Genomic DNA, 27,752 nt, shown 5'->3' on the forward strand with positions numbered 1-27,752 from the left:
CTCCAATCATATTGTTCCATTTGCTTTCCTGTCCCTCTTGTTACCTCCTGCCTTGACCTTTGGAAAGTTTGCATTGCCCCTCACTTATTTTTATGTTGTTCTTTTTATTTTACAGATTTAAACATATAGCTGCTGTGTGTAGTGACTGGGTAACAAAGAAGAGTCTGAGCACAATACTAAGCGTGACATACAGTAGATGCTCTGCCTCTGTCACACTGTATAAAGGGGAGGGGCATAGAGACTTGTGCAATGTTTCATCTTGTTCTGCAAAATCCCTCAGACGCCCGGCTGAAACATCTCAGTCTGCCCCTGTGTAACATGATTCAGAGTAATAGCATAACAGTTATTCCGTGGGTCTTACTCCTCACTACTGTGTTTACAGGTGAGAGATTTTATTCTTCTTACTTTAAAGGTCATTGTATAGTGCTGGAAAGAAGGGAATATATTTTATATAAAACATAAAAACAATTGTTACACAATATAAGTGTAGCTAGACATAATACTGTAATAAACATGATTAATGTTTGTATGTTGAAACTATACAGATTGATATAGACTTATATAATAGTTATTTTAATGCAGCAATTATAAAATCATTCAGGGGAATGTAAATATTATTGCATAAATACTACAATTCTCTTCTCTGTTTCAGATGTGAGATCAGATACTCAGGTGACCCAGGATCTGTACCATCAGACTATAGAACACCAGAGCGTCACCCTGAGATGTAATCACAGTATAAAAGGTTACGATCTTCTGCTCTGGTACAAGCAGGTTCATGGCCTTGGCTTAGAGATTTGTGTTTCTGGTTATACTACATTTACTGGTCGTAATACAAGATACTCAATGACAGCGGACAAGAATTCACTTACTACAGAGCTCCATATAGTGAATGTGAAGGGGGAAGACACAGCTGTGTATTACTGTGCAGTGAGTGACACAGTGACACTGACAGACTGCAGCCTTGTACAGAAATCTAGCAGCAACCACATCAAAAAGAGAAAACAACCAAAAGTGTATACAGTATGAAATGAATACCCTACAACAGTGGTTCTCAAACTCGGTCCTCAGGACCCCACACAGTGCATGTTTTGCAGGTAACCCAGCAAGTGCACAGGTGTATTAATTACTCACTGACACATTTTAAAAGGTCCACAGATGGAGCTAATTATTACACCTGTGATTCTGTGAGGAGACCTGCAAAACATGCACTGTGTGGGGTCCTGAGGACCGAGTTTGAGAACCTGTGCCCTACAATATATAAATAGAAATGTATAGTAACAGTAAAAATGGGCACAATATGAGGCTCAGCTATGAGGACAATTGTGCCTTGGTGTCACCCAACGCCGTAACTACGTGTGTGCCAAGTGGGCTTGGCACACAGCGCAGTTGCCCTGAGGGCGCAACGGCCAGCGGCATGTAATAAGTCAAATTGACTCATTACATGCCGCCTCTGTGTGCGCCGTGCGCGGCTGGTGGGAGAAGAGACCAGCGCCGGGTTCAAGGAGGGAGGGGGAGCAGGGAGCCGCAACAGCGCTATTTGATTGGTAGTAAGCGCCGCTGCAGCATTCCCCTCTCCTTCTGTATTGGCTGCCCGGCGCTGCTATGGATGCTGGGATGCGGTTCCTTCATCCCAGCATCCATAGCAGCGCCGGGCAGCCAATACAGAAGGAGAGGGGGATGCTGCAGCGGCGCTTACTACCAATCAAATAGCGCTGTTGCGGCTTCCTGCTCCCCCTCCCTCCTCCTCCTTCTCATCTCACTGCCTGCACCGAGAGGGAGATGCCAGCACGAGGAGCCTGTCAGCGGGGAGAAGGTAAGTATATCCCTCTCTCTCTTTCTTTCTCTCTCTCTCTCTCTCAGGGGGACACCGTCTGCCGCAATGTGTGAAAAGGGGTCCTGGCTGCCGCAATGTATAAAAAGGGGGTCTGGCTGCCGCAATGTGTAAAAAGGGGGGGTCCTGGCTGCCGCAATGTGTAAAATGGGGTCCTGGCTGCCGCAATGTGTAAAAAGGGGGCCTGGCTGCCGCAATGTGTAAAAAGGGGTCCTGGCTGCCGCAATGTGTAAAAAGGGAGACTGGCTGCCGTAATGTGTAAAAAGGGGGACTGGATGCCGTAATGTGTAAAAAGGGGTCCTGGCTGCCGCAATGTATAAAAAGGGGGTCTGGCTGCCGCAATGTGTAAAAAGGGGTCCTGGCTGCCGCAATGTGTAAAATGGGGTCCTGGCTGCCGCAATGTGTAAAAAGGGGGCCTGGCTGCCGCAATGTGTAAAGAGGGGGCCTGGCTGCCGCAATGTGTAAAAAGGGGTCCTGGCTGCCGCAATGTGTAAAAAGGGGGACTGGCTGCCGTAATGTGTAAAAAGGGGGACGCTGTCTGCTGTAATGTATAAAAGGGGCTCTACCTGGTGTAGTGGCGCTACTGTGCAGCGTAATTTGAATAATGTAGACTACTGTGCACCGTAGTATGAATTGCTATTATTTTGTGGTCACGCCCCTTCCCCGTGAAGCCACGCCCCTATAAATTTTTACGGCACGCACTGCCCCTATCTTACATGGGGGGGCGCCACTGTCGTTTCTTGCACACAGCGCTAAAATGCCTAGTTACGGCACTGGTGTCACCCAATTAATAATAATAATAATAATAATAATAATAATGTTAAATATATAGTGCTCTTTCTCCAATAGGACTCAAGGTGCTAAACAGATAGAATGAACATAATACAGTACGGCAACAATGAAGTACAGAAAAGCTTATCATAAAAAACAGAGAGCATGGAGATACTTAAGGGACATTATGGAAATGCTTGAGTAATCAGGAAAGTCTTGAGTGTATTTTTGAAGGATTCTTTAGTTGGGGCCTCTCACACTGTGCAGGGAAGTGAGTTCCATAGAGTCGGAGCCGCATGACTAAAAGCTCGACCCCCAGATGAATTACTGGAGATTCTAGGTACTGCTAAAAGTCCTTCATCTACAGATCGCAGTAATCGAGTGGGGCAGTATGGGGTCAGTAGCTGCTTCAGGTACCTTGGGCCCTGGTCATATAGTGCTTTGAAAGTCAGTAAGCCAATCTTGAAAATGATTTGCCATCTTACAGGCAGCCAGTGCAGGGAGTATAGAGTGGGTGTTATGTGGGTGGAATGGGGCTGGTTGGTTAACAGCCTGGCCAGCTTTAAGATGTGCTTTTCTTTTGCTGGAAGACCAATGTACAGGGCATTGCAGTAATCTAATTTAGATGATACAAATGCATGTATGACTTTTGGCAGATTATCAGAGGGAATGAAGTGCTTGATTTTGACTATGTTCCTTGGATGAAGGTGGAAATATACAACAGTATATCAGCCTCCCTGTCTGGGAAGACTTCCGTGCCAAAGAAAAAACATCTGTGGCAAAGGGTCTATGATGCAGTGTATGTGATTCACTTCTGGGGAATTTCTGGCTTTGACCCTATAAACAGCATTTAAAGAAACTTGCTGATTGCAGAGAACACACTTGCCTTGACAAAGAACACAGAGTAGCTTGAAACTCATAGGCTCCTAATGGATTTTGCATGACTCTTTTTATTTCTGTTTTGCAACCTTTGGAATCTTATCCATCAGAACTTGAAGCAATATTTCTGGATAGAGAGGATCCAGAGACCCTCATTTCTTAGTGCAATGTTCAAATTATTCTGATTTCCAATACAGTGCTTACCAAATTCTTTTATTATGCAATATTTGCCATTAGTCTCATGTGTGTTTATCTACAGTATTGTTGCAATAAACAGACTACTTCCTGTATATAGTTGTAATTTCCTTACATGTTTTAGGCCAGATTGGTATGAAATTACAATATCTTATGACATGCCCAGAGATCCATCTATGTCCAGAGAACATTGATTGCTTCCTCACTGCACCTAAGGGAAGAATTATTATTAATTATGTAACTACACAATCCTATCTGCTGATCTTTGGCACCAGCACCATCTACTGTATCTGTACCTGTTTTATCTATCTAACTTACATTATAGATTTTAAAACATTACAGAACACTATTTTTGCTGTTCCAGCATGATTCTTTATTTCTTTGCCATGTTTACAATGAAATTATTCACATCATTGAAGAATTTAAGATAATGTGATACTTACACATGCTTTTATGTTTCACATGTCTAATATATGGCTATTAGCCCACCAACACAAACAGCAGGTGGATAGGCGGAATATCCTAACCTTAATTCAAGAGAATGTTCCTGCAGTAGACGCTTCACCTCTTAGACCCCATCACTCCCCTCTCCTACTCACCACAGTACTAGTGAATTCAATAGTGTTTTGAATACAGTCGATTGTAGTGAATAGTTTTTAGACTGTTCCTTTATCCCAGCCTGCTGCCTTACAGTGGATAGTGTGCACCATATTCATCAAGCAGAAAATAAGTTGAGGAAGAAAGCAGCCAAGGTCAAAGGAGTGCAGTAAGCAGGAGCATACCAGTGTGAACTGGGGCAATAAATAGAGTGTGGCATAAAGTGATCAGGGAGCCCAAGAGAGTGGCATAATGTGAATTGGGGCCACCAGAGTAAGACATAATGTGAACTGGAGCCACTAGAATGTGACGTGAACTAGGGGCACCAGACTGTGGTATAATGTGAACTGGGTTTTCTAGAGTGCCACTTAATGTCAACAGGCACTTAATGTCAACAGGGTGCTCTAGAATGTCAATGTGAACTTGGGTGGGGGGCTCTAGAGTGTGGCATAATGTGAATTGGTCACACTTTATAGTTGCATGATGTGAATTTGGTGCACTACAATATTACATAAAATAAACTGGGGTTACTAATATGTGGCATAAAATTAACTGGGGAACTACTATGGAGCATAAAATAAACAGCTGCTATGGATAGAGGTGTATCTCTAGAAGCATTGGCAGGCCCTCAAAACGTTTGCTATGGGGCTCACTAAGATCTGGTTATGCCACGCACTACACCAAAGGATGCACAGAACATTATGGTGTTTAGAAACTTGAAAGAGAACATGTTTTCTTTGTGAGACAAAATGGCACAGATAAGAATTGGATGAGAAGGTCATGTACAAATATTTTGCTGATAAATATTTAGCTTTTACTACATATAGCAGGTTATTCACAGTTGTTAGCAAACCAAAAGAGTTAGCAATTGGGCAAAACCATGTTGCACTGCAGCCCCGAACACACTGTGCTAAAATAGCTCAGTGTGTACATGCTTCTATATCATCGAGTGGTCGGTCGTGGCCTCCCAATCCCAGCTGTTGCAGGAGTGTTAAAGGGTTATGGATTAACCCTCCTGCAATGGTACAGTGCACACACCTCTATACAATGGTCGACCCAATCACCCGATATTGGAAGAATGGACCAATGATTGTTTGCATCCATACACATAAACTGACTATTCTGGAACAGCATATCACAATCACCACTGCAGATTTTGAAATATATCAAGGGTTTTAAGAAGGTGCAGGAGGTCATAACCCCGTAGGCAGATGCTACTGCACCAATGTACCCCTAAGAAAACAACTGGTATTTTCCCATGGGTTACACAAATAGTTCAGCTAGTGACAACATTAATAGAACATCTAAAAAACTTTGGCCTATGATACAAAGTGATGGGGATCTTAAACTGCAGGATACCAATTTACTGGCCAGGTACAGGTGTGGCCGTAGTCAAAGAGATCATCTTGTGAAACTGAATAACACACAATCTAATGGGACCGGGTCCTCAAATTTCTTGTCCAATAAAAAAGGATGCTTGAATTACACATGCACTACACGTAGCTTCTTTATACCCGGAGACACATTCTTCCAACCCCATTCGGGTAAACGGTATGTCATTAGATACAAATTAACGTGTAACTTTATACTTATTTTATACAAGATCATTTGCCCCTGTGGGCTGTCAGATATATATATGTAAGACCGAACGCACCTTCAAAGAGTGGATGACGGCTCACATGTCAGTAATTAGGGCGGCACTACTAAATGGTAGTAGCGACCAGCCAGTTGTTAGACATTTCTGTCAAATTCCACACCCCTTATCGACGGTCAGGTACAGGATGATTGACCACATTCCCACATCCATCAGGGAAGGCAACCGTGCTTTACGATTGTTTCAATGTGAAAGTAAATGGATACATACAGTAGGTTGGGTACTTTAGCACCAAAGGGCCTTAATGAACACTTGGCTTGTCCAATTTCATATAATTTATGTTTACTTTACATCAGATTCTAATGTATGCTTATACTGTTCCTAAAGATGTTTTCTTAGCTCTTAGTAGATCAATATAGGGATGTGGTACAAAAAGTCAATATTCAGAATGTTGACATAACATCTTTTATGGCATTCACAATGTCAACATAATTTGTACATTGTCAGCATGTTAACATTCTGAATGTTGCCAGTCTGAAGAACGGAGGAGCTGCATATGATTATCTTTAGAGTGTCGCTCACATTCCCCATAAACCAAAGTGTTCTTTACATTACACAAGCATCATTAGATGCCAAGATCAAATGCACCAGTTGCATAATAAACATGATCACCGGCATATGTGCAGTATGAATGGTGATCTTCCTGTTCATGCATACACACAGGGGGTCATTCCGAGTTGTTCGCTCACTAGCTGCTTTTAGCAGCATTGCACACGCTAAGCCGCCTCCCTCTGGGAGTGTATTTTAACTTAGCAGAATTGCGAATGAAAGATTAGCAGAATTGTGAATAGAAAATTCTTAGTAGTTTCTGAGTAGCTCGAGACTTACTCCTACACTGCGATCAGCTCAGCCCGTTTCGTTCCTGGTTTGACGTCACAAACACGCCCTGCGTTCGGCCAGCCACTCCCCCGTTTCTCCAGAAACTCCTGCGTTTTATCCTGGCACACCTGCGTTTTTCCGCACACTCCCAGAAAACGGTCAGTTTCCGCCCAGAAACACCCACTTCCTGTCAATCACACTACGATCACTTCAACGATGAAAATTCTTCGTTTGGACGTGAGTAAATCTAGTTAAAATACTTAGCGCATGCGCACTGCGTAAAATGCGCATGCGCATTTTTGCCTTAATCGCTCCGTTGCGAAAATCGGAAACGAGCGAACAACTCGGAATGACCCCCACTGTGCTCTGCATTTAGCAGCATTACAGGGAGCATTACAAGTATATTAACCTAGTGGATCCAGAACCCTTAAACAAGCCATGCCATAATGCTAATTGTGGAAAAATGTCAATGTGCCCTAGAGTCATACACGTTTAGTCAGTCTCTTCCCTGCACCCAGTGCTCACATTGGGCCAGAGCAAAGTTAAGTGTAAGAGGCATAATAAATGTACCTGGAAACTATATGCAGCGTGATGTCCCTATCTGTAGGTCTGGTTCTATACCTGTTATTATCACAATCATTGCACACTTGCATCAACCCTGTTTTTATGTTGCAAATGAATGTACTTGGGGGGTCATTCCGAGTTGATCGTAGCCGTGCTAAATTTAGCACAGCTACGATCGTTAACTCAGACATGCGGGGGGATGCCCAGCGCAGGGCTAGTCCGCCCCGCATGTCAGTGCCGGCCCCCCCGCACAAATACAAAAGCATCGCACAGAGGCGATGCCTTTGTATTTGAGGAGTAACTCCCGGCCAGCGCAGCTCTTGCGGCTGGCCGGGAGTTGCTTGTCACTCCTGCTGGCCGCAGCGGCTGCGTGACACGTCACACAGCCGCCGTGGCCCACCCCCCCAATAGTCCGGCCATGCCTGCGTTGGCCGGACCGCTCCCCCTAAACGGCAGCTTAACGTCGCCGTTCAGCCCCCTCCCTTCTAGCGACCGCCTCTGTCTCAGAAGCGATTGCTAGGTAACGAAAGCTGCCATGCGCTTGCACACTGCGGTGCCGGCGCATGCGCAGTTCCAACCCGATCGCTGCACTGCGACAAACTGCAGTGAGCGATCGGGTTGGAATGACCCCCTTGATTTGCTACTTGGCTACTTGGTGGATGATACATTTCAAAGTAGCATCCACGTGAACATCAGGACCCAAGGTTTCCCAGCAGAACATTGCCCTGAGCATCACACCACCTCGGCCGGCTTGCCTTATTTCCATAGTGCATCCTAGTATTATCTCTTCCCCAGGTAAATGATGTACAAGCACCCAGCCATCTAAATGAAAGAAAATGTAATTCATCAGACCAGGCCACCTTCTTCCATTGCTGCATGTTCCAGTTTTCACGCTCTTGTGCAAGCTGCAATGCACGGTGTATTCTGACACCTTCTGTCATAGCCAGCATTAACTTTTTCAGTTTGTGCTACAAAGCTCTTCTGTTAATTGGACCTAACCGGCTATCCTCTGCTCCCCATCATTAACTTTTTCAGTTTGTGCTACAAAGCTCTTCTGTTAATTGGACCTAACAGGCTATCCTCTGCTCCCCATGTGCATCAAAGAGCCCTGAGTGCCTATGACCCTGTTGCCAGTTCCCTGGTTGCAGTTCCTGGACAACTGTTGGCAGGTGCTAACCACTGCATATCGGAAACACCCCACAAGACCTCTCAGTCTCAGAACAATCAACATAAATGTAAATAAAAAAGGGAGGGCAGGAGGAGGGACTTGGGTGGTGGTGGTGGGGGGGGGGGGGGGTGCATTATATATAAAACCTTTACCTCTCAAGATAGTGCCCAATTTTATGTGTATTTTCTATACAGTGCTGGCTTCCCTCATCTTCTTACTGACTGAAGCCCAAGTCACAGAATACTTGTACAATTTCCTCTTCAACAAATATAAATGCACGATACCATAGACACAATTCCAATGTATTACAGTTAAACAAACATTTCCTATTGTATTATGATTCCAGATAATAAATCAATATGATGCTTATCTGATTAGATATCCAGACACAGATCTGGTCTTTCTACACATTGTTGTGGACACAACAATTAAAGGTTCTTTAAAAGTCTAAAACTTGGTCCAAGTATGTTTCAGCCAGGGGTGTGGCCTCCCATCTGTGATTCTGCCATTTTATAGCACCCACTCACGAGTTCTCATTTTCGTAATTACATAGATCTAAAACATTGCACATACTTCAAAATACATATAATATAATGTATAAATTTGTGATCTACTTACAATAAATGTCCATACTCCTATATTTGTCCCTAGTTACTAAAATTATAAATGATAGATCCTCATACTTGCTGAAAGAGGAGTACACTACTGCACTGACTCCAGTCTTCCTGTCCTCCAGGAAGGCTTCAGGTCCTATCACAAGATGGCCACCAAGATCTCTACTGAGCATGTGCAGGGGCCATTGTCTTTACTGTATAGAGTGGGAGACAGATGTCTCCTGCTTAGCTCTTATGAGTGCCCTGGTTATTACCAGCTAGCAAGCTGATCCAGTATCCCTGCACCACTAACTATTTGCTGTATACCCTCACCGGCTTGTGAACTATATGGACTCCTGGTATCCGGTCTCTAGGTCGACCACAGTTAGTCATTAGGTTGACCACTATTGGTCAACATGCATTAGGTCGACATGGTTTCTAGGTCGGCATGGTCACTAGGTCAACATTTACTAGGTTGACATGACAAAAGGTCGACATGAGTTTTTTTTATTTTTATTTAATTTTTTGTAACTTTTTTCCTACTTTAAGATCCTAATGGACTGTGATTGGGAACAATGCGAGGGGACACAGTGCACTAATTGGGGTTCCCGTCACTGTACAAAGAAAACGACACAAACCCCCCCATAAAAACTCATGCCGACCTTTTGTCATATCGACCTTGCTCATGTCGACCTAATGCTTGTGTTGACCTATTTAGGTGTCAACTTAGTCACTGTAGACCAATAGTGGTTGACCTAGACACTGTCGACCTAAGTGTGGTTGACCCTATGAACCACACCCGGACTCCTGCGCCACTCTGTCACCAGTGTATATGTAACAGGGACGTGCAGTCAGGGGAGGCAGTGCCTCCCCTGTCATTAATGATTAAGATAATACAAAGAAGATGCATATGACACATATTCTGTGTCATATGTATCTTCTTAATATTATTCTTTACATTGCTCCTCTCTTTATGTCATACTTGCCTACCTGACCCTCTCCATGAGGGAGAAAATGCTCTGTTCCTGGACTTTCCTGGTAATGTATGATTGCCATCACCTGTGGTGAGCTAGTTAATTGATAAGAAAGGTGTTTCACCACAGGTGATGGCAATCATACATTATCAGGAAAGTCCAGGAACAGAGCATTTTCTCCCTTATGGAGAGGGTCAGGTAGGCAAGTATGCTTTATGTGCTTGGGAGGCACCGATCGTGGTGCCTCCCGTTGTCACTGGGGAAAGTATGGGGAGCGGGGGGCGGGCACGGGCGGGGACTAGCCATGGGCTGTAAAAGCCCATTGAAAATATATGGGAAAGCGGCACCATTAGTGGTGCCGCTTTCCTACAGGGACGTGCTTTCAACCTATGAAAGCACGTCCCTGTCAGTGAGGCCACAGTGATTGGCCAGCGGATCCGTCACTGGATCCGCTGTCAATCACTGTGTGGGCGACGCTGGCGGAGGAGGTGCGGGCGGCTGGATGCGGCGATGGTCCGGGCGGCGGGATGCGGCGGTGGTTCGGGCGGCGGTGGAGCAGGCGGCGGGTTGCGGCGGCGGAAAATTACCTTGATCCTGCAGAGTTTGGCAGCGGAGCGGTTCCAGTTTCAAAAATGGCGCCTCAGCGTCATTTTTGAAATTCAAGATGGCCGCCGCGAGCCAATCACGGCTCGCCGCGTCATCGCCCCGCCCCCCGGCTGACTTATATAAGTCAGCGCGAGGCGGAGGAGAGTCAGTCCGACGGCGGAGGAGGAGCAGTGAAGAGCTCCTGAAGAAAGAAGACGGCCGGAAGTCCTGGCTGGGCGGCGGCTATGCAAAAGAGCTTAGCAGCCGCCGCCAACCAGGTGAAGACGCTGGAAGCCCTGGGGGGGTGGCGCCCCCCAGGTGAAGACGCCGGAAGCCCTGGGAAGGCGGCGGCCACGCAAAAGAGCTTAAAGGCCGCCGCCCCCAGGTGAAGACCCAGATTAATAAAGCTTCTTTTCAAGACGTGTGGAGTTTTATTTTAATATTTTCTTTACAGGTGGACTACAGGTGCCAGCGGGCCCTTTATGTCCGGGCATGCTGGCACTTGTGGTTCTCCAAGTGCCAGCATGCTGGGGCAGGCTTGCTGGGACCTGTAGGCTACCTGTAAAGAACAATATTACTATTCTTTGCAGGTGGACTACAGGTGCCAGCAGGCCCTTTATGTCCGGGCATGCTGGCACTTGTGGTTCTCCAAGTGCCAGCATGCTGGGGCAGGCTTGCTGGGACCTGTAGGCCACCTGTAAAGAACAATATTAACACACAATGAACCCCGCACCCACCGCCACCAGGGGTGCGGGGCACCCAGTGCTGGTTATTGCTCGGGAGGGGGGACCCCATTTTTATTTTTTGGGGTTCCCACTTTCCGAGGAATTCCAACCCTGGGCTGACTGGCTGGGGGGCAGATTAATGTTATGGCAGGGGGACCCCACACTGAGTGTCTCCCCTGCTATGGCATTACTCCCCCTGGCTGGTTCTGCCTAGTGCTGGTTTTCCTGATGTGTTGGGGGATCACACTTTTTTCTTTCTGGAGGGGGGGGGGGGGGGCGGCTAGTTAGCTGTCAGTGCCTCCCCAACCAGTGACCTCACCGCACGTCACTGATATGTAATAGTAAGTATGGCTGTACTTGCTATGTTTGAATAAACCAAAACCACTGGTTAAGTAACCGGGCTGTTCATAGTTTGAGTCATCTGCTGGTGTGCCTATATAACAATGTAATATTAACACCTGCACACACATCATTTCCAACAGTACTTCTTACATTCAAACCAAAGATTGGTCTGTCTTAAGGAGGGTACACACATACAGATTTCTCCCAGAGATGTGTGCTGAGCGATCTAGCACAGATCGCTCAGCACACATCTCAGGACCAGAGTCGACCCTAGGCATAGGCAAACAAGGAAAATGCCTAGGGCATTTGGTATGCCTAGGGTCACAAGCAGCTTCTGCTGATTAAAATTATATGCGGCATGCCTATATTCTGTGTGTAACAGCGGCTGTATCTGCATACGAAATGCTACATTACAGTGTATTCCTATAAATCCCTGTAATGTAGCATTTCGTATACAGATACAGCCACAGTCGTACACATTATATAGGCATGCCAAGTATCATTTTAATCAGCAGAAGCTGCTTGTGCATCCTAGCACATAGCAATGCAAATAAGATGCATTTTTAGCAAAAAAAAGGTGACCGACGTTAGCAGAGCTGCCATCTGACTCACGCCAGGCATCTCCTGCTGCATGGCGTATTGAGGCAAGATGTATGAGGACACATCTATATCCAAGCAGAGGCAGAGGTCACAGTGTTAGCAGCCATGTGAATGCTGTGTGTGTGTGTGTGTGTGTGTGTGTGAGTGAGTTGGTTGTGCAATAGTGGTTGACATATGTGTAAGGGGCATTATGCATGTCATGTGTATAAATGAATTAATAATGTGTGGCAACTGTTTAAGGGGCACTGTGTGTGTCATTATGTATATAAGGGCAAAAATTATGTGTGGCATATTTGTAAAGGACATTGTGTGTGTTATTATGTGTATAAGGGCATTAATAATGTGTGTCATATGTGAAAGGGACATTATGTGTATAAGGGCATTAATTAAGGTTGGCATAATGGTGCACTATGTTTATAAGGACATCAATAATGTGTGTCATATGTGTAAGGGGCATTACTGTGTGGTATTATGTATATAAATGCATTAGTAATGTGTGGCATTTTGTGTATAAGGTGCTCTACTGTGTGGCATAACGTTTATAAAGGGCATTACTGTGTGGTCTAATGTGAACAAAGAGTAATACGGTGTGGTGTAATGTGAATAAGAAGCAATTCAGTGTGATGTAATGTGAATTAGGGGCAATACTATGAGGAGTAACGTTTATAAGGTAAAGTGGTACTACTGTGTGATGTAACTTGAATTAGGGACACTATCGCATGATAAATTGTGAATAAAGTTGCAGTGCCGTATGGCGGAATTTGTATTGGGGGTACTATTGTGTGGCCATGCCCCTTGCTAGCAAAAACACACCCCTTTTTGGGCTGTGCGCCGAATGTGCGCACTGTTCCTATTTAAAATATAGGGGGTAGGAACACCAAAATAAGGACTGCTATGGGTGAAGGGTGATGGTGCTCGAAAAGGGGTGCAGGGTCAGAGGCAGAACTATCAGTGGTGCTAGGGGCAGCAGCCAATATCTTGCCTAGGGCATTATATTGGTTACGGCCGGCTCTGCTCAGGACACTCAGCACACAGTGCGATGTGTGCTGAGTGAGGGGGGAAAAAAACAAAAAACGCTCACTTCACCCAGAAGTCACAGTTCTGACTAGATTTGGATTGCGTGCAGGCCAATATAGAGTCAGTGATAGCGACACGTGGAGCCGCACATCGCTATTGCTATGGGTTATACACACGGAGCGATGTGTTCTTATATTCTAAGCAATCTAGTCAGATTGCTTAAAATTTAAGCACACATCTCTACGTGTGTACCTTCCTTTAGACTTCTAGAGATAGATTTACTAAAGCCTCTAAAACAGACAAGTGATGATGTTGCCCATAGCAACCAATCAGATTCTGTCTATCATTTTCTATAATGCAATAAGGAGTCTGATTGGTTGCTATTGGCAACACCACTTGCCTGTTTTAGAAGCTTTAGTAAATCTACTAAATCTACTAAGTGGCTTCTGTTCCAATAAAATTGGTTGGGATGCTGGCGCACGAAATGCTGAATGTCAGTATACTGACATCGTTATCCTGTTTGCCAGAATGCCAGTGGGGGGGTGAGCGCAAGGAAGCCCCTTGCGTGTTTGCTGCACTCGCCACACTGTGGGCTTGGTGGCAAACAGGTTCTAGTCTCCCTCCCCTCTATGGGTGTCGTGGACACCCACAGAGGGGGAATCACCTACATACCGTACTTTGCCGGTATAGTACCCCTGCTGGTATCAGGGCATCGGTAATGAGAAAGCCGGGATACAGACAGGCGGTATTTGAACCACATACCATAACATACAACAGATTGCTGTTTGATAATCATGTATTTACTGCCCATTAGGGTTGAGCATCAATTAAAGTCCAACTGCGATGTCCATCATATAATTTCTGCTAAACCCCAGCTGGATCACCTATTTCCGATAGCAAGCTGCAGTCAATCTGCACCTGGGTTTAAGCACTACACAGATGCTTATGATCTCTGAAGGCTTTATTTTTTTATTAATATTTAAAAGGATTAAAATATTTTGTAAAAATTAAATGTGGTCCCCTCTTAATCACAACCAGCCATGGGCCTTGGAGCCTAGGCTAATACTGGAAATTAGGCAGAAAAATGGAGCCAGGTCCCCTATTTTCCAATAACAAGCAACAGGCGGTACCAGCCATGGCAGAAGGACACACAATGTGGGATCCCCTTGCCATAACAGCAATGAACCCCAAACTGGCCAGCCCAAGGCTGTAATCACAGGGAAGTGGGGACCGCCCCCCTAAAAAAATAAAAAATAAAAGACATATATAAATGCATATCTTTTGTAAAACAACAACAACAACAACAACAACAACAAACACTGTACAAACAGTACTTTTTAACAAAACACAATAACAGGATCAGAATAAATATATCATTAAAATTTGACTTTTGTGGTAGGGTGAAAAAATGTCAGTTTGCACCAACTCTAATCACAATTTATTGCCTTATACTCGACAATATAAAAGCTGTGGAATGACAGGGATGTAAAAGACAGTTACAGGTATTGTATGTGATACAGTTCATGAGCGAAGTATCAGGCTTGAGATGCATGCTGGGTATCTGTCACACCACATAAAGGGGAGTGGGAGGTGTGACTTGTATAAAATCTTCGATCTCATTCTACATAATCCCTCAGACATCCGGCTCATACACTACACTGTACTGGCTTGGAGTAGGAGCATAACACTTTCTCTGCGAGTATTACTGTTTAGTACAGTTTTAGCAGGTATAGAAGTCATTTTATGATGATAAAGAGATGTTAAAAACTGGTCACATGGTTTAGAGTGGAAAACAATACAATATAAAGAAAATTGGAACAATGTATGCAGTAAAAATTATTTTGTGTTTAATCAGGAACAGAGAGTACAAATTTAATGTTACAAGTATTTATTTTTAGCAATTGCCATTATATTATGCTATAAAATTATGAATTGTTAGTAAATGTGTAAAATGTATTTCCCTAATTATATATGTAATTAACGTTTTACTATTTTCCAGATGTGTTATCAGACACTCAGGTGACCCAGGATCTCTATCACCAGATTACAGAACACCAGGATGTCACCCTGAGATGTAATCACAGCATAAAAAATTATGATCTTCTGATCTGGTTCAAGCACGTATCGGGGCTCGGCTTGGAGATTTGTGCTCATGGTCTTAGCACAGCTACTTACCTCATCCCAAGATACTCTATGACTATAGAGAGAGACACACTTATTACACAGCTCCATATAGTGAATGTGAAGGGGGAAGACACAGCTGTGTATTACTGTGCAGTGAGTGACACAGTGACACTGACAGACTGCAGCCTTGTACAGAAATCTAGCAATGAGCACATCAGAAAGAAGATGCAACCAAAGTTAAATATGAAAAACCAACTAAATCACCAAAAGTTCGCATAACTATTTTTTACTTAACATAAAGTTGGAGGGTTTGAAAAAAAAAAAATGTAAAGTTGACATTGATATTTGTTTTTCTCTATCGTCCTAGTGGATGCTGGGGTTCCTGAAAGGACCATGGGGAATAGCGGCTCCGCAGGAGACAGGGCACAAAAAGTAAAGCTTTAGGATCAGGTGGTGTGCACTGGCTCCTCCCCCTATGACCCTCCTCCAAGCCTCAGTTAGATTTTTGTGCCCGGCCGAGAAGGGTGCAATCTAGGTGGCTCTCCTAAAGAGCTGCTTAGAAAAGTTTAGCTTAGGTTTTTTATTTTACAGTGAGTCCTGCTGGCAACAGGATCACTGCAACGAGGGACTTAGGGGAGAAGAAGTGAACTCACCTGCGTGCAGGATGGATTGGCTTCTTTGGCTACTGGACATTAGCTCCAGAGGGACGATCACAGGTACAGCCTGGATGGTCACCGGAGCCTCGCCGCCGGCCCCCTTGCAGATGCTGAAACGAGAAGAGGTCCAGAATCGGCGGCAGAAGACTCCTCAGTCTTCTTAAGGTAGCGCACAGCACTGCAGCTGTGCGCCATTTCCTCTCAGCACACTTCACACGGCAGTCACTGAGGGTGCAGGGCGCTGGGAGGGGGGCGCCCTGGGAGGCAAATGAAAACCTTTTTTGGCTAAAAATACCTCACATATAGCCTCCGGGGGCTATATGGAGATATTTAACCCCTGCCAGAATCCATTAAAGAGCGGGAGACGAGCCCGCCGAAAAAGGGGCGGGGCCTATCTCCTCAGCACACAGCGCCATTTTCCCTCACAGAAAGGCTGGAGGGAAGGCTCCCAGGCTCTCCCCTGCACTGCACTACAGAAACAGGGTTAAAACAGAGAGGGGGGGCACTAATTTGGCGTTAGAAATATATAAAAGATGCTATAAGGGAAAACACTTATATAAGGTTGTCCCTATATAATTATAGCGTTTTTGGTGTGTGCTGGCAAACTCTCCCTCTGTCTCTCCAAAGGGCTAGTGGGTCCTGTCCTCTATCAGAGCATTCCCTGTGTGTGTGCTGTGTGTCGGTACGTGTGTGTCGACATGTATGAGGACGATGTTGCTGAGGAGGCGGAGCAATTGCCTGTAATGGTGATGTCACTCTCTAGGGAGTCGACACCGGAATGGATGGCTTATTTAGGGAATTACGTGATAATGTCAACACGCTGCAAGGTCGGTTGACGACATGAGACGGCCGACAAACAATTAGTACCGGTCCAGACGTCTCAGAAACACCGTCAGGGGTTTTAAAACGCCCGTTTACTTTAGTCGGTCGACACAGACACAGACACGGACACTGAATCCAGTGTCGACGGTGAATAAACAAACGTATTCCTTATTAGGGCCACACGTTAAGGGCAATGAAGGAGGTGTTACATATTTCTGATACTACAAGTACCACAAAAGAGGGTATTATGTGGGATGTGAAAAAACTACCGTAGTTTTTCCTGAATCAGATAAATTAAATGAAGTGTGTGATGATGCGTGGGTTCCCCCCGATAGAAAATTATGGGCGGTATACCCTTTCCCGCCAGAAGTTAGGGCGCGTTGGGAAACACCCCTTAGGGTGGATAAGGCGCTCACACGCTTATCAAAACAAGTGGCGGTACCGTCTATAGATAGGGCCGTCCTCAAGGAGCCAGCTGACAGGAGGCTGGAAAATATCATAAAAAGTATATACACACATACTGGTGTTATACTGCGACCAGCGATCGCCTCAGCCTGGATGTGCAGAGCTGGGGTGGCTTGGTCGGATTCCCTGACTAAAAATATTGATACCCTTGACAGGGACAGTATTTTATTGACTATAGAGCATTTAAAGGATGCATTTTCTATATATGCGAGATGCACAGAGGGATATTTGCACTCTGGCATCAAGAGTAAGTGCGATGTCCATATCTGCCAGAAGATGTTTATGGACACGACAGTGGTCAGGTGATGCAGATTCCAAACGGCACAAAGGTGTATTGCCGTATAAAGGAAGAGGAGTTATTTGGGGTCGGTCCATCGGACCTGGTGGCCACGGCAACTGCTGGAAAATCCACCGTTTTTACCCTAAGTCACATCTCTGCAGAAAAAGACACCGTCTTTTCAGCCTCAGTCCTTTCGTCCCTATAAGAGTCATATCTGCCCAGGGATAGAGGAAAGGGAAGAAGACTGCAGCAGGCAGCCCATTCCCAGGAACAGAAGCGTTCCACCGCTTCTGCCAAGCTCTCAGCATGACGCTGGGACCGTACAGGACCCCTGGATCCTACATGTAGTATCCCAGGGGTACAGATTGGAATGTCGAGACGTTTCCCCTTCGCAGGCTCCTGAAGTCTGGTTTACCAAGGTCTCCCTCCGACAAGGAGGCAGTATGGGAAACAATTCACAAGCTGTATTCCCAGCAGGTGATAATCAAATTACCCCTCCTACAACAAGAAAAGGGGTATTATTCCACATTATATTGTGGTACTGAAGCCAGAAGGCTAGGTGAGACCTATTCTAAATCTAAAATTTTTTTAACACTTACAAAGGTTCAAATCAAGATGGAGTCACTCAGAGCAGTGATAACGAACCAGGAAGAAGGGGACTATATAGTGTCCCGAGACATCAGGGATGCTTACCTCCATGTCCAAAATTTGCCCTTCTCACTAAGGGTACCTCAGGTTCGTGGTACAGAACTGTCACTATCAGTTTCAGACGCTGCCGTTTGGATTGTCCACGGCACCCCGGGTCTTTACCAAGGTAATGGCCGAAATGATGATTCTTCTTCGAAGAAAAGGCGTCTTAATTATCCCTTACTTTGACGATCTCCTGATAAGGGCAAAGTCCAGGGAACAGTTGGAGGTCGGAGTAGCACTATCTCGGATACTGCTACAACAGCACGGGTGGATTCTAAATATTCCAAAATCGCAGCTGATCCCGACGACAAGTCTGCTGTGCCTAGGGATGATTCTGGACACAGTCCAGAAAAAGGTGTTTCTCCCGGAAGAGAAAGCCAGGGAGTTATCCGAGCTAGTCAGGAACCTCCTAAAATCAGTGCATCATTGCACAAGGGTCCTGGTAAAGATGGTGACTTCCTACGAAGCAATTCCATTCGGCAGATTTCACGCAAGAATTTTTCAGTGGGATCTGCTGGACAAATGGTCCGGATCGCATCTTCAGATGCATCAGCGGATAACCCTATATCCAAGGACAAGGGTGTCTCTCCTGTGGTGGTTACAGAGTGCTCATCTTCTAGAGGGCCGCAGATTCGGCATTCAGGATTGGATGCTGGTGACCACGGAGGCCAGCCCGAGAGGCTGGGGAGCAGTCACACAAGGAAAAAATTTCCAGGGAGTGTGATCAAGTCTGGAGACTTTTCTCCACATAAATATACTGGAGCTAAGGGTAAATTTATAATACTCTAAGCTTAGCAAGACCTCTGCTTCAAGGTCAGCCGGTATTGATCCAGTGGGAAAAACATCACGGCAGTCGCCCACGTAAATAGACAGGGCGGCACAAGAAGCAGGAGGGCAATGGCAAAAACTGCAAGGACTTTTCGCTGGGCGGAAAATCATGTGATAGCACTGTCAGCAGTGTTTCATTCCGGGAATGGAAACTGGGAAGCAGACTTCCTCAGCAGGCACGACCTCCACCCGGCAGAGTGGAAACTTCATCGGGAAGTTTTCCACATGATTGTAAACCGTTGGGAAATACCAAAGGTGGACATGATGGCGTCCCGTCTGAACAAAAAACGGGACAGGTATTGCGCCAGGTTAAGAGACCCTCAGGCAATAGCTGTGGACGTTCTGGTAACACCATGGATGTACCAGTCGGTGTATGTGTTCCATCCTCTGCTTCTCATACCTAAGGTACTGAGACTTATAAGACGTAGAGGAGTAAGAACTATACTCATGGCTCCGGATTGGCCAAGAAGGACTTGGTACCCGGAACTTCAAGAGATGCTCACAGAGGACTTATGGCCTCTGCCGCTAAGAAGGGACTTGTTTCAGCAAGTACCATGTCTGTTCCAAGACTTACCGCGGCTGCGTTTGACGGCATGGCGGTGGAACGCCGGATCCTAAGGGAAAAAGGCATTCCGGAAGAGGTCATTCCTACCCTGGTCAAAGCCAGAAAGGAGGTGACCGCACAACATTATCACCACATGTGGCAAAAATATGTTGCGTGGTGTGAGGCCAGAAAGGCCCCACGAAGAAATTTCAACTCGGTCGATTCCTGCATTTCCTGCAAACAGGAGTGTCTATGGGCCTCAAATTGGGGTCCATTAAGGTTCAAATTTCGGCCCTGTCGATTTTCTTCCAGAAAGAAGTGGCTTCAGTTCCTGAAGTCCAGAAGTTTGTCAAGGGAGTATTGCATATACAACCCCCTTTTGTGCCTCCAGTGGCACTGTGGGATCTCAACGTAGTTCTGGGATTCCTCAAATCACATTGGTTTAAAACCAGTCAAATCTGTGGATTTGAAGCATCTCACATGAAAAGTGACCATGCTCTTGGCCCTGGCCTGGACCAGGCGAGTGTCAAATTGGTGGTTTTTTTCTCAAAAAAGCCCATATCTGGTTGTCCATTTGGACAGGGCAGAGCTGCGGACTCGTCCCCAGTTCTCTCCCTAAGGTGGTGTCAGTGTTTCACCTGAACCAGCTTATTTTGGTGCCTTGCGCCTACTAGGGACTTGGAGGACTCCAGGTTGCTAGATGTTGTCAGGGCCCTGTAAATATAGGTTCCAGGACGGCTGGAGTCAGGAAAACTGACTTGCTGTTATCCTGTATGCACCCAACAAACTGGGTGCTCTTGCTTCTAAGCAGACTATTGCTAGTTGGATGTGTAATACAATTCAGCTTGCACATTCTGTGGCAGGCCTGCCACAGCCAAAATATGTAAATGCCCATTCCACAAGGAAGGTGGGCTTATCTTGGGCGGCTGCCCGAGGGGTCTCGGCTTTACAACTTTGCCGAGCGGCTATTTAGTCAGGGGCAAACACGTTGGTAAAATCCTACAAATTTGATACCCTGGCTAAGGAGGACCTGGAGTTCTCTCATTCGGTGCTGCAGAGTCATCCGCACTCTCCCGCCCGTTTGGGAGCTTTGGTATTATCCCCATGGTCCTTTCAGGAACCCCAGCATCCACTAGGACGATAGAGAAAATAAGAATTTACTTACCGATAATTCTATTTCTCGGAGTCCGTAGTGGATGCTGGGCGCCCATCCCAAGTGCGGATTATCTGCAATACTTGTACATAGTTACAAAAATCGGGTTATTATTGTTGTGAGCCATCTTTTCAGAGGCTCCGCTGTTATCATACTGTTAACTGGGTTCAGATCACAGGTTGTACAGTGTGATTGGTGTGGCTGGTATGAGTCTTACCCGGGATTCAAAATCCTTCCTTATTGTGTACGCTCGTCCGGGCACAGTATCCTAACTGAGGCTTGGAGGAGGGTCATAGGGGGAGGAGCCAGTGCACACCACCTGATCCTAAAGCTTTACTTTTTGTGCCCTGTCTCCTGCGGAGCCGCTATTCCCCATGGTCCTTTCAGGAACCCCAGCATCCACTACGGACTCCGAGAAATAGAATTATCGGTAAGTAAATTCTTATTTTAAGTAACATATTTTATTTCCTCTAACGTTCTAATCACCTCACCAAGCTTTATCATTATATATTTTCAAATAATAATTTGTTAGGTAAAAGGTATTATTTATTTATCAGATTATGGCTCAATGGGTCGACAAATGAAAATGGTCGACATGGGACAGGTCAAAACATAAAAAGGTAAACATGACATTTTATACTTTTTTTGTGTAGTTTTTTTGCATAACATGACCAGGAACCCCAGTTCGTGCACTGCATCCCCTTGCATGGCTTGCTTCGCTCACCATGCTTCGGGCAAGGTACCTTACTCAGCTGCCACTGCACTTGGCACAGATTACTGTTCCCAATAGTAGTCCAGGTGGATGATAAAGCATAAAAAAGTTACAAATCTCATTTATATTTTACTAATGTCATGTCGACCTTTTCATGTATCAACCTGTCCCGCGTCAACCATTTTAATGTGGCAACCCTTTTCCCATGTTGACCAATAGTGGTCGACATACTGACTGTCGACTTAATCCATGGGAACCTACCATCCGGATACCATTTATCATTAGATTTGTTTATACATGAGATACAAAATTGATTTTAATGAGGTAATACTTAGGGGATCCAGGGCTGCCACCAGAAATTGAGGGGCCCGAGACTGACAGAATTGGGACCCCCCCCTCTCCCCCCCCACACACACTTTTACAAAAGCATATCCCTCCACCATATTTATCCCTACATCTTTATTTTCATTCTCGTCTTACCTCTGACCTCTCTACTTACTATATAGGCTCATATACACTTTTTTTCAGAGAATAATCCCTTTTATATTATATTGCATGACATGCCTGAGCCAGCCACGGGCCCCCTTCTCAGAGTCGCAAACACACAAATAGTGTTCACTCTAGGATTTTTTTAGGGCAGGGTGCTGAGTATTGAAGAGGGCACATTTTTATTTTGAAGGGCGCATTTTTGATGTGACGTTTTGTGCACAAAGCATAGCGCATATGTTTATAGTTTTTGTACATACATTTTGTCCTTAGTAAATCATATACCCATGCATACATATAAGAAACCTGACATCTGTACTGAGATACATACTGTATATGTCCAGTCTTCTATGTGTTATAAAACAGAAAAGTTTTAAACAATGGGTTAAAATATATAGGGAAAAAATAAGTCTGTTCTACTAGGGAAATACTGTAAGCAGTACATGCTCACTGCTTACCCTGTTCTTTCCCTCTTTATCAGAGTGCTGTGTTATTTACAGTGCCTCCTCTGCCATCCAGTTGGCTAAAGGATAGAAATTGTGTTCCAATTTCAGAGGTAGGCAAGGAGTAGACGACAACATTGTAACATGCACTCTGACTGTTGCATTCTGTATACAAGGGGGCAATTTATGGTCCTGCAGGGTGCACTGAAAAAGGGCAGGGTGCTTTTTCACATTTCAAAAATGGGCAGGGTGCAGCACCCTGCTGAAACAGCCTAGAAGGAACACTACAAAAACACATACTTACCTTTCCAAATCCGTCCTGAGAGTCCTCTCTGCTCTCTCCCATGCTGTCTACTCCTGGCCACAATCAGCAGCTTGATGTTTTATTAAATAGTAAGCTGCTGATTGTGATCGGCGGCAAGAACCTATGGCAGGTGGCAGCAGAGGCAGCGGGTGGGCGGCAGTGGGCGGAGGGGTGCAGCCCGGGTCGCGATGATAGCCTCAGCAGAAGGGGAGCAGTGGCGGTGGCCACAGGCAGTCTCAATGGTGGCGGCGGCCGGGATATGAAGGGCTGTTTAACTCGTAGCAGCTGCGGTCACTGATCAGTCTCACTGGCGGCGGCCGCCGCCGGGAATAGCCATGGATGACTGTTTGAGCAGCCCGGGCAGGGGCAAACGCAGGATTTAGTCAGGGGGGTTTCAGTGTATGTGTGTGCATGTATGTATATATGTATATTTATTTATATACATATATATGTACATATACAGGTATATGCAGTATATATATATATATATGACAACCCATGATATTTATGATCCATTCCAATCAGGATTCAGGAGAAGACATAGCACTGAAACAGCCCTGGCGTGTGTGTGTTAAATGATCTTCTGATGGCAAGAGACAGAGGAGACTGTTCAATATTAATCCTTCTGGATCTCTCGGCAGCATTTGATACCGTGGACCATGGGCTTCTGATTGAGCGACTGATACATTTCTGTGGTCTGGATGGCACAGTTATAAGTTGGTTCAAATCATTTCTCACAGGCAGGTCACAGAGAGTATCGTCTGGATTATACTCATCACCACCAGTGCCATTGCCATGTGGTGTCCCACAAGGTTCTATACTATCCCCCATGCTTTTTGCAGTATACATGCTCCCATTGGGCGAAATAATCAGGCGCCATGGTCTGGTCTACCACTGCTATGCAGATGATACACAACTGTACTTGTCCTTTGCTCCGGGCACTGATAACCCAATAGCAACCATAAATGGCTGTCTAGCTGAGCTACAGGAGTGGATGAGTGCCAGTTGGCTGCGACTGAACCCGGATAAAACAGAGGTCCTTATGATATGACCGAAACATCAAAGGACAAGACCGCAGCATAGCCAACCAACTGGACTTACACTCGGGGATTCAGAATTACAGACCAGTGATCGTGTGCGGAATCTTGGTGTTGTCCTGGATGGTGGCTTGACACTTAAACATCAGATATCAGCCACAATCAAATCCTCATTCTTTCACCTGAGGAACATAGCCAGAATCAAGCACTTAATTCCCTCTGATGATCTGCCAAAAGTCATAGATGCATTTGTATCATCTCGATTAGACTACTGTAATGCCCTCTACCTTGGTCTCCCAGCAAAAGAATTGCACCGCTTACAGCTGGTGCAAAACACAGCTGCCAGGCTGTTAACCAACCAGCCCTATTCTAGCCACATAACACCCATCCTCTACTCCCTTCACTGGCTGCCTGTAAGATGGCGAATCATCTTCAAGATTGGCTTACTGAGTTTCAAAGCATTACATGACCAGGGCCCAAGGTACCTGAAGCAGCTTCTGACCCCATACTGCCCCACTCGATTACTGCGATCTGTAGATGAAGGACTTTTAGCAGTACCTACAATCTCCCGTAATTCATCTGGGGGTCGAGCTTTTAGTCATGCGGCTCCGACTCTATGGAACTCACTTCCCCGCACAGTGTGAGAGGCCCCAACTATAGAATCCTTCAAAAGTAGTCTCAAGACTTTCCTGTTTACTCAAGCATTTCCATAATGTTCCTTTTAGTATCGTCATGCTTCTGTATTTTATGAAAATGTACTTCATTATTTTCTGTACTATATTATGCTATGTATCTGTTAAGTGCCTTGAGTCCTATTGGAGAAAGAGCGCTATATAAATAAAATTATTATTATTGTTATTATTATATATATGTATGTATATATATATATATAGCACACAAATTCATACATACATACATACACAAACATACATACATACATACATACACAAGCACACAATCAAACACACATACTTACATAAATACATGCCTACAAATACATACAAACACGCAAACTTCATATACAGTATACTGTACACACTGTATATGTTATACATACCAGGCACCAGGGTCTGGGAGGCAGGAGCACACTAGCGGCAGTCACTGTGAGGACAGAGGGAGCTGCTGTGGCTGTCGCTGAGCATGCACAGCCAGCAGCTCCCCCCCGCCCCCCTCCTCACACGCCCGCCCCAACAGAGAGCCAGAGCTGGATTAAGGCCCGGGGAACGAAAGACAGGGGGGTCCTAAGGTATAAAAAAAAAAATCATAATACACATATATATATATATATATGGTCGAAGAGCCACTAGAAGAGGACGACAGTGTGAAAGACAAAAGAAAAAAGAATACAAAAGCAAAGAAGTAATTTTTAATCTTTCTTCCACTCCTCTTTCTGGAACGGAAACTAAATTACTACAAAAAGGTTTGAGTTTTGTCCCTACCACTGTACACAAGAGCTTCGAGAGCAAAATTGATCTGGCACGTTTTAATCGGCAGCTGAGACTGAAAGAATTCTTCAATGATAAAGCACCAGATCAAGAACTGTCTTCCAGATGCCCGGTAAGAGCCAAATCTACTTTTGACCCGCCTTCAGTTAACCCTGCCATTCGGGCTTACACTAAGACTATGACTAATCAAATAGACTGTGTCACTAAGACTCCGCCTAAATATATGAACAACCTTTCATCTGATGAGCGTACTGCCCTGCACAATTTGTCAGCTAGAACTGATATTACAATCCGCCCCGCGGATAAGGGAGGCGGTATTGTGATTCAGGACTTAGAAGATTATCTATCTGAAGCTTATTCACAGTTAAATGACTCTAAGGTCTATATCAAATTAACACATGATCCAACTGAATCATATGCTAGAGAATTGTATGAATTACTACTGAATGCTGTGGATAGGAATATCATTGATATGGAATTGTTGAATTCTTTATATGTGTCTACACCTATGGTACCTGTGTTCTATACCTTACCCAAGTTGCACAAGAATGTTCATAAACCACCGGGTCGCCCCATTGTTGCGGCCAGAGATTCACTGTTTAGTCATGTTGCTCGTTATCTAGATTTCTTGTTGCAACCAGTCATTCAGCATGAAAAATCCTATTTGAAGGATTCATTTTGCTTTTTTAGATAAATTGAGGGCTTTGTCATTAACCACCAATGAATTCTGGTTATGCACGGCAGATGTTGTGAGCTTGTATACGAATATCCCCCATGAGAGAGGTATATCAGCTGTTAAAGAATTGATCTGTGACAATATGTACTATACTGGTTTCTCTTTAGATTTATTTTTTGACTTATTACGACTGGTTTTGACTCGTAATTATTTTTTATTTAATAATGAATTTTTTTTGCAAGTACACGGCTGTGCGATGGGATCCCCAGTCGCTCCGGCTTACGCTAACGCGTTCATGTTTAATGTGGAACAAAATCTATTTTTCGATGTACCAGAATATAGTGAGAACATTGCCTTTTTTTACTAGGTACATAGATGATGTGTTCCTGATTTGGACTGGTACCCAGGAGGCTTTTATCACCATGATGGCTGATATTAATTCCCGTGATGAGAATATTAAGTTCACATTTAATATACAAAAGGAAAGTATACACTTTTTAGATGTGAATGTTACCCGCAACTCTGTAGGTCTTAAGACCTCTGTCTATACTAAACCTACAGATTGCAATAAATTTCTCATGGCCTCTAGTCACCATCCTCCATCTTTAATTCAGGGTTTACCATTCTCACAATTACTGAGAGTACATCGCATTTGCAGTGATTCATCAGAAGAACAAGTGCAGATGGAAATGCTTATTTCCAAATTTTTGGAAAGAGGCTACTCTAATAAATCACTACAGGATGCTAAGAAAAGAGCACTAGCAGCCCCAAAAATTAAACAGGATGTCAGTACTAAAAAAACAAATGATAAAATTATCTTTGTCAACCAATTTTCCACAGCCAGTAAACAGTTAACTAAATGTGCTAAGAGATATTGGCCTGTAGTACAGTCTGACCAAGCTCTGACCTCTCTTGCGTCCAAAGGTTTAACACCTTGTTATCGTAGAGGACGTAATCTACGTGATCTATTAGTGCACTCTGACATCTCGGATTTTAAATCCACTAAACCAGCTCATTTTCTTAGCAGGAAACCAGGTAATTTTCGCTGCCTTGGTTGTACTACTTGCATGTATATGGAGACGGGAGACACTTTTTATCATCCCCAGTCTGGTAAAGCTATTAAGATCACTCACAGCCTAACCTGTAGTTCTAGATTTGTTGTATATTACATCAGATGCCCTTGTGGGCTTTTTTATGTTGGCAAGACTTCCTGCACGTTTAAAGAACGCATGACACAACATCGTAGTGCAATTAAGCAAATCCTTGAAGGTAAATTAATAGACCAGCCTGTTGCCAAACATTTTAAACAATTTAATCACTCTTTATCCAGTTTACGTTATAAAATGACTGACCACATCCCAGCAAATAAAAGAGGTGGAGATAGAAATAAAAAATTATTACAACGTGAGACACATTGGATTTATCAGCTGAACACTCTCACTCCTAACGGATTGAATGAGTCATTATCTTTCAGCAGCTTTTTATGAATTTATAAAACTGTTTTTCTTTATATATATCTATAATTGATATCATTGTTTCATTAATTGCTCTGATGTATTTTTGCAAGTCTCCTCGTATCTGCTGGATTCACTGACATTCATATAGATTTTATGTCTGTTTTTTTTTTTTTTTCTCTCTCCAGTGTTCCGTTTATCTCACGGTGAAGGGTTAAGTGTTAATTGATGTTTATTGATGTTAATTGGTGAGGTCAACTCTGACGGACGTCAGAGGAAGTCCAGGGCTCTGGGCATCCTGTGGCCAGTTCACGTG

At 44.6% G+C, this 27,752-nt stretch overlaps 1 protein-coding gene across 1 annotated transcript in view; it reads left to right on the top strand.

The window, feature by feature from the left end:
* The first annotated feature begins 318 nt into the window (after positions 1–318).
* The window catches only part of LOC134891357 (T cell receptor alpha chain MC.7.G5-like), a 545,029-nt gene continuing 517,595 nt past the window's right edge, over positions 319–27,752 (top strand). Inside the window, exons 1-2 of the mRNA XM_063913527.1 lie at positions 319–382; positions 15,317–15,598. Of these exons, the coding sequence (XP_063769597.1) occupies positions 319–382; positions 15,317–15,598 (346 nt within the window). The remainder of the gene's footprint in view (positions 383–15,316; positions 15,599–27,752) is intronic.

This window comes from Pseudophryne corroboree, chromosome 1 (genome assembly GCF_028390025.1).
Source record: "Pseudophryne corroboree isolate aPseCor3 chromosome 1, aPseCor3.hap2, whole genome shotgun sequence".
Lineage (NCBI taxonomy): Eukaryota > Metazoa > Chordata > Amphibia > Anura > Myobatrachidae > Pseudophryne > Pseudophryne corroboree.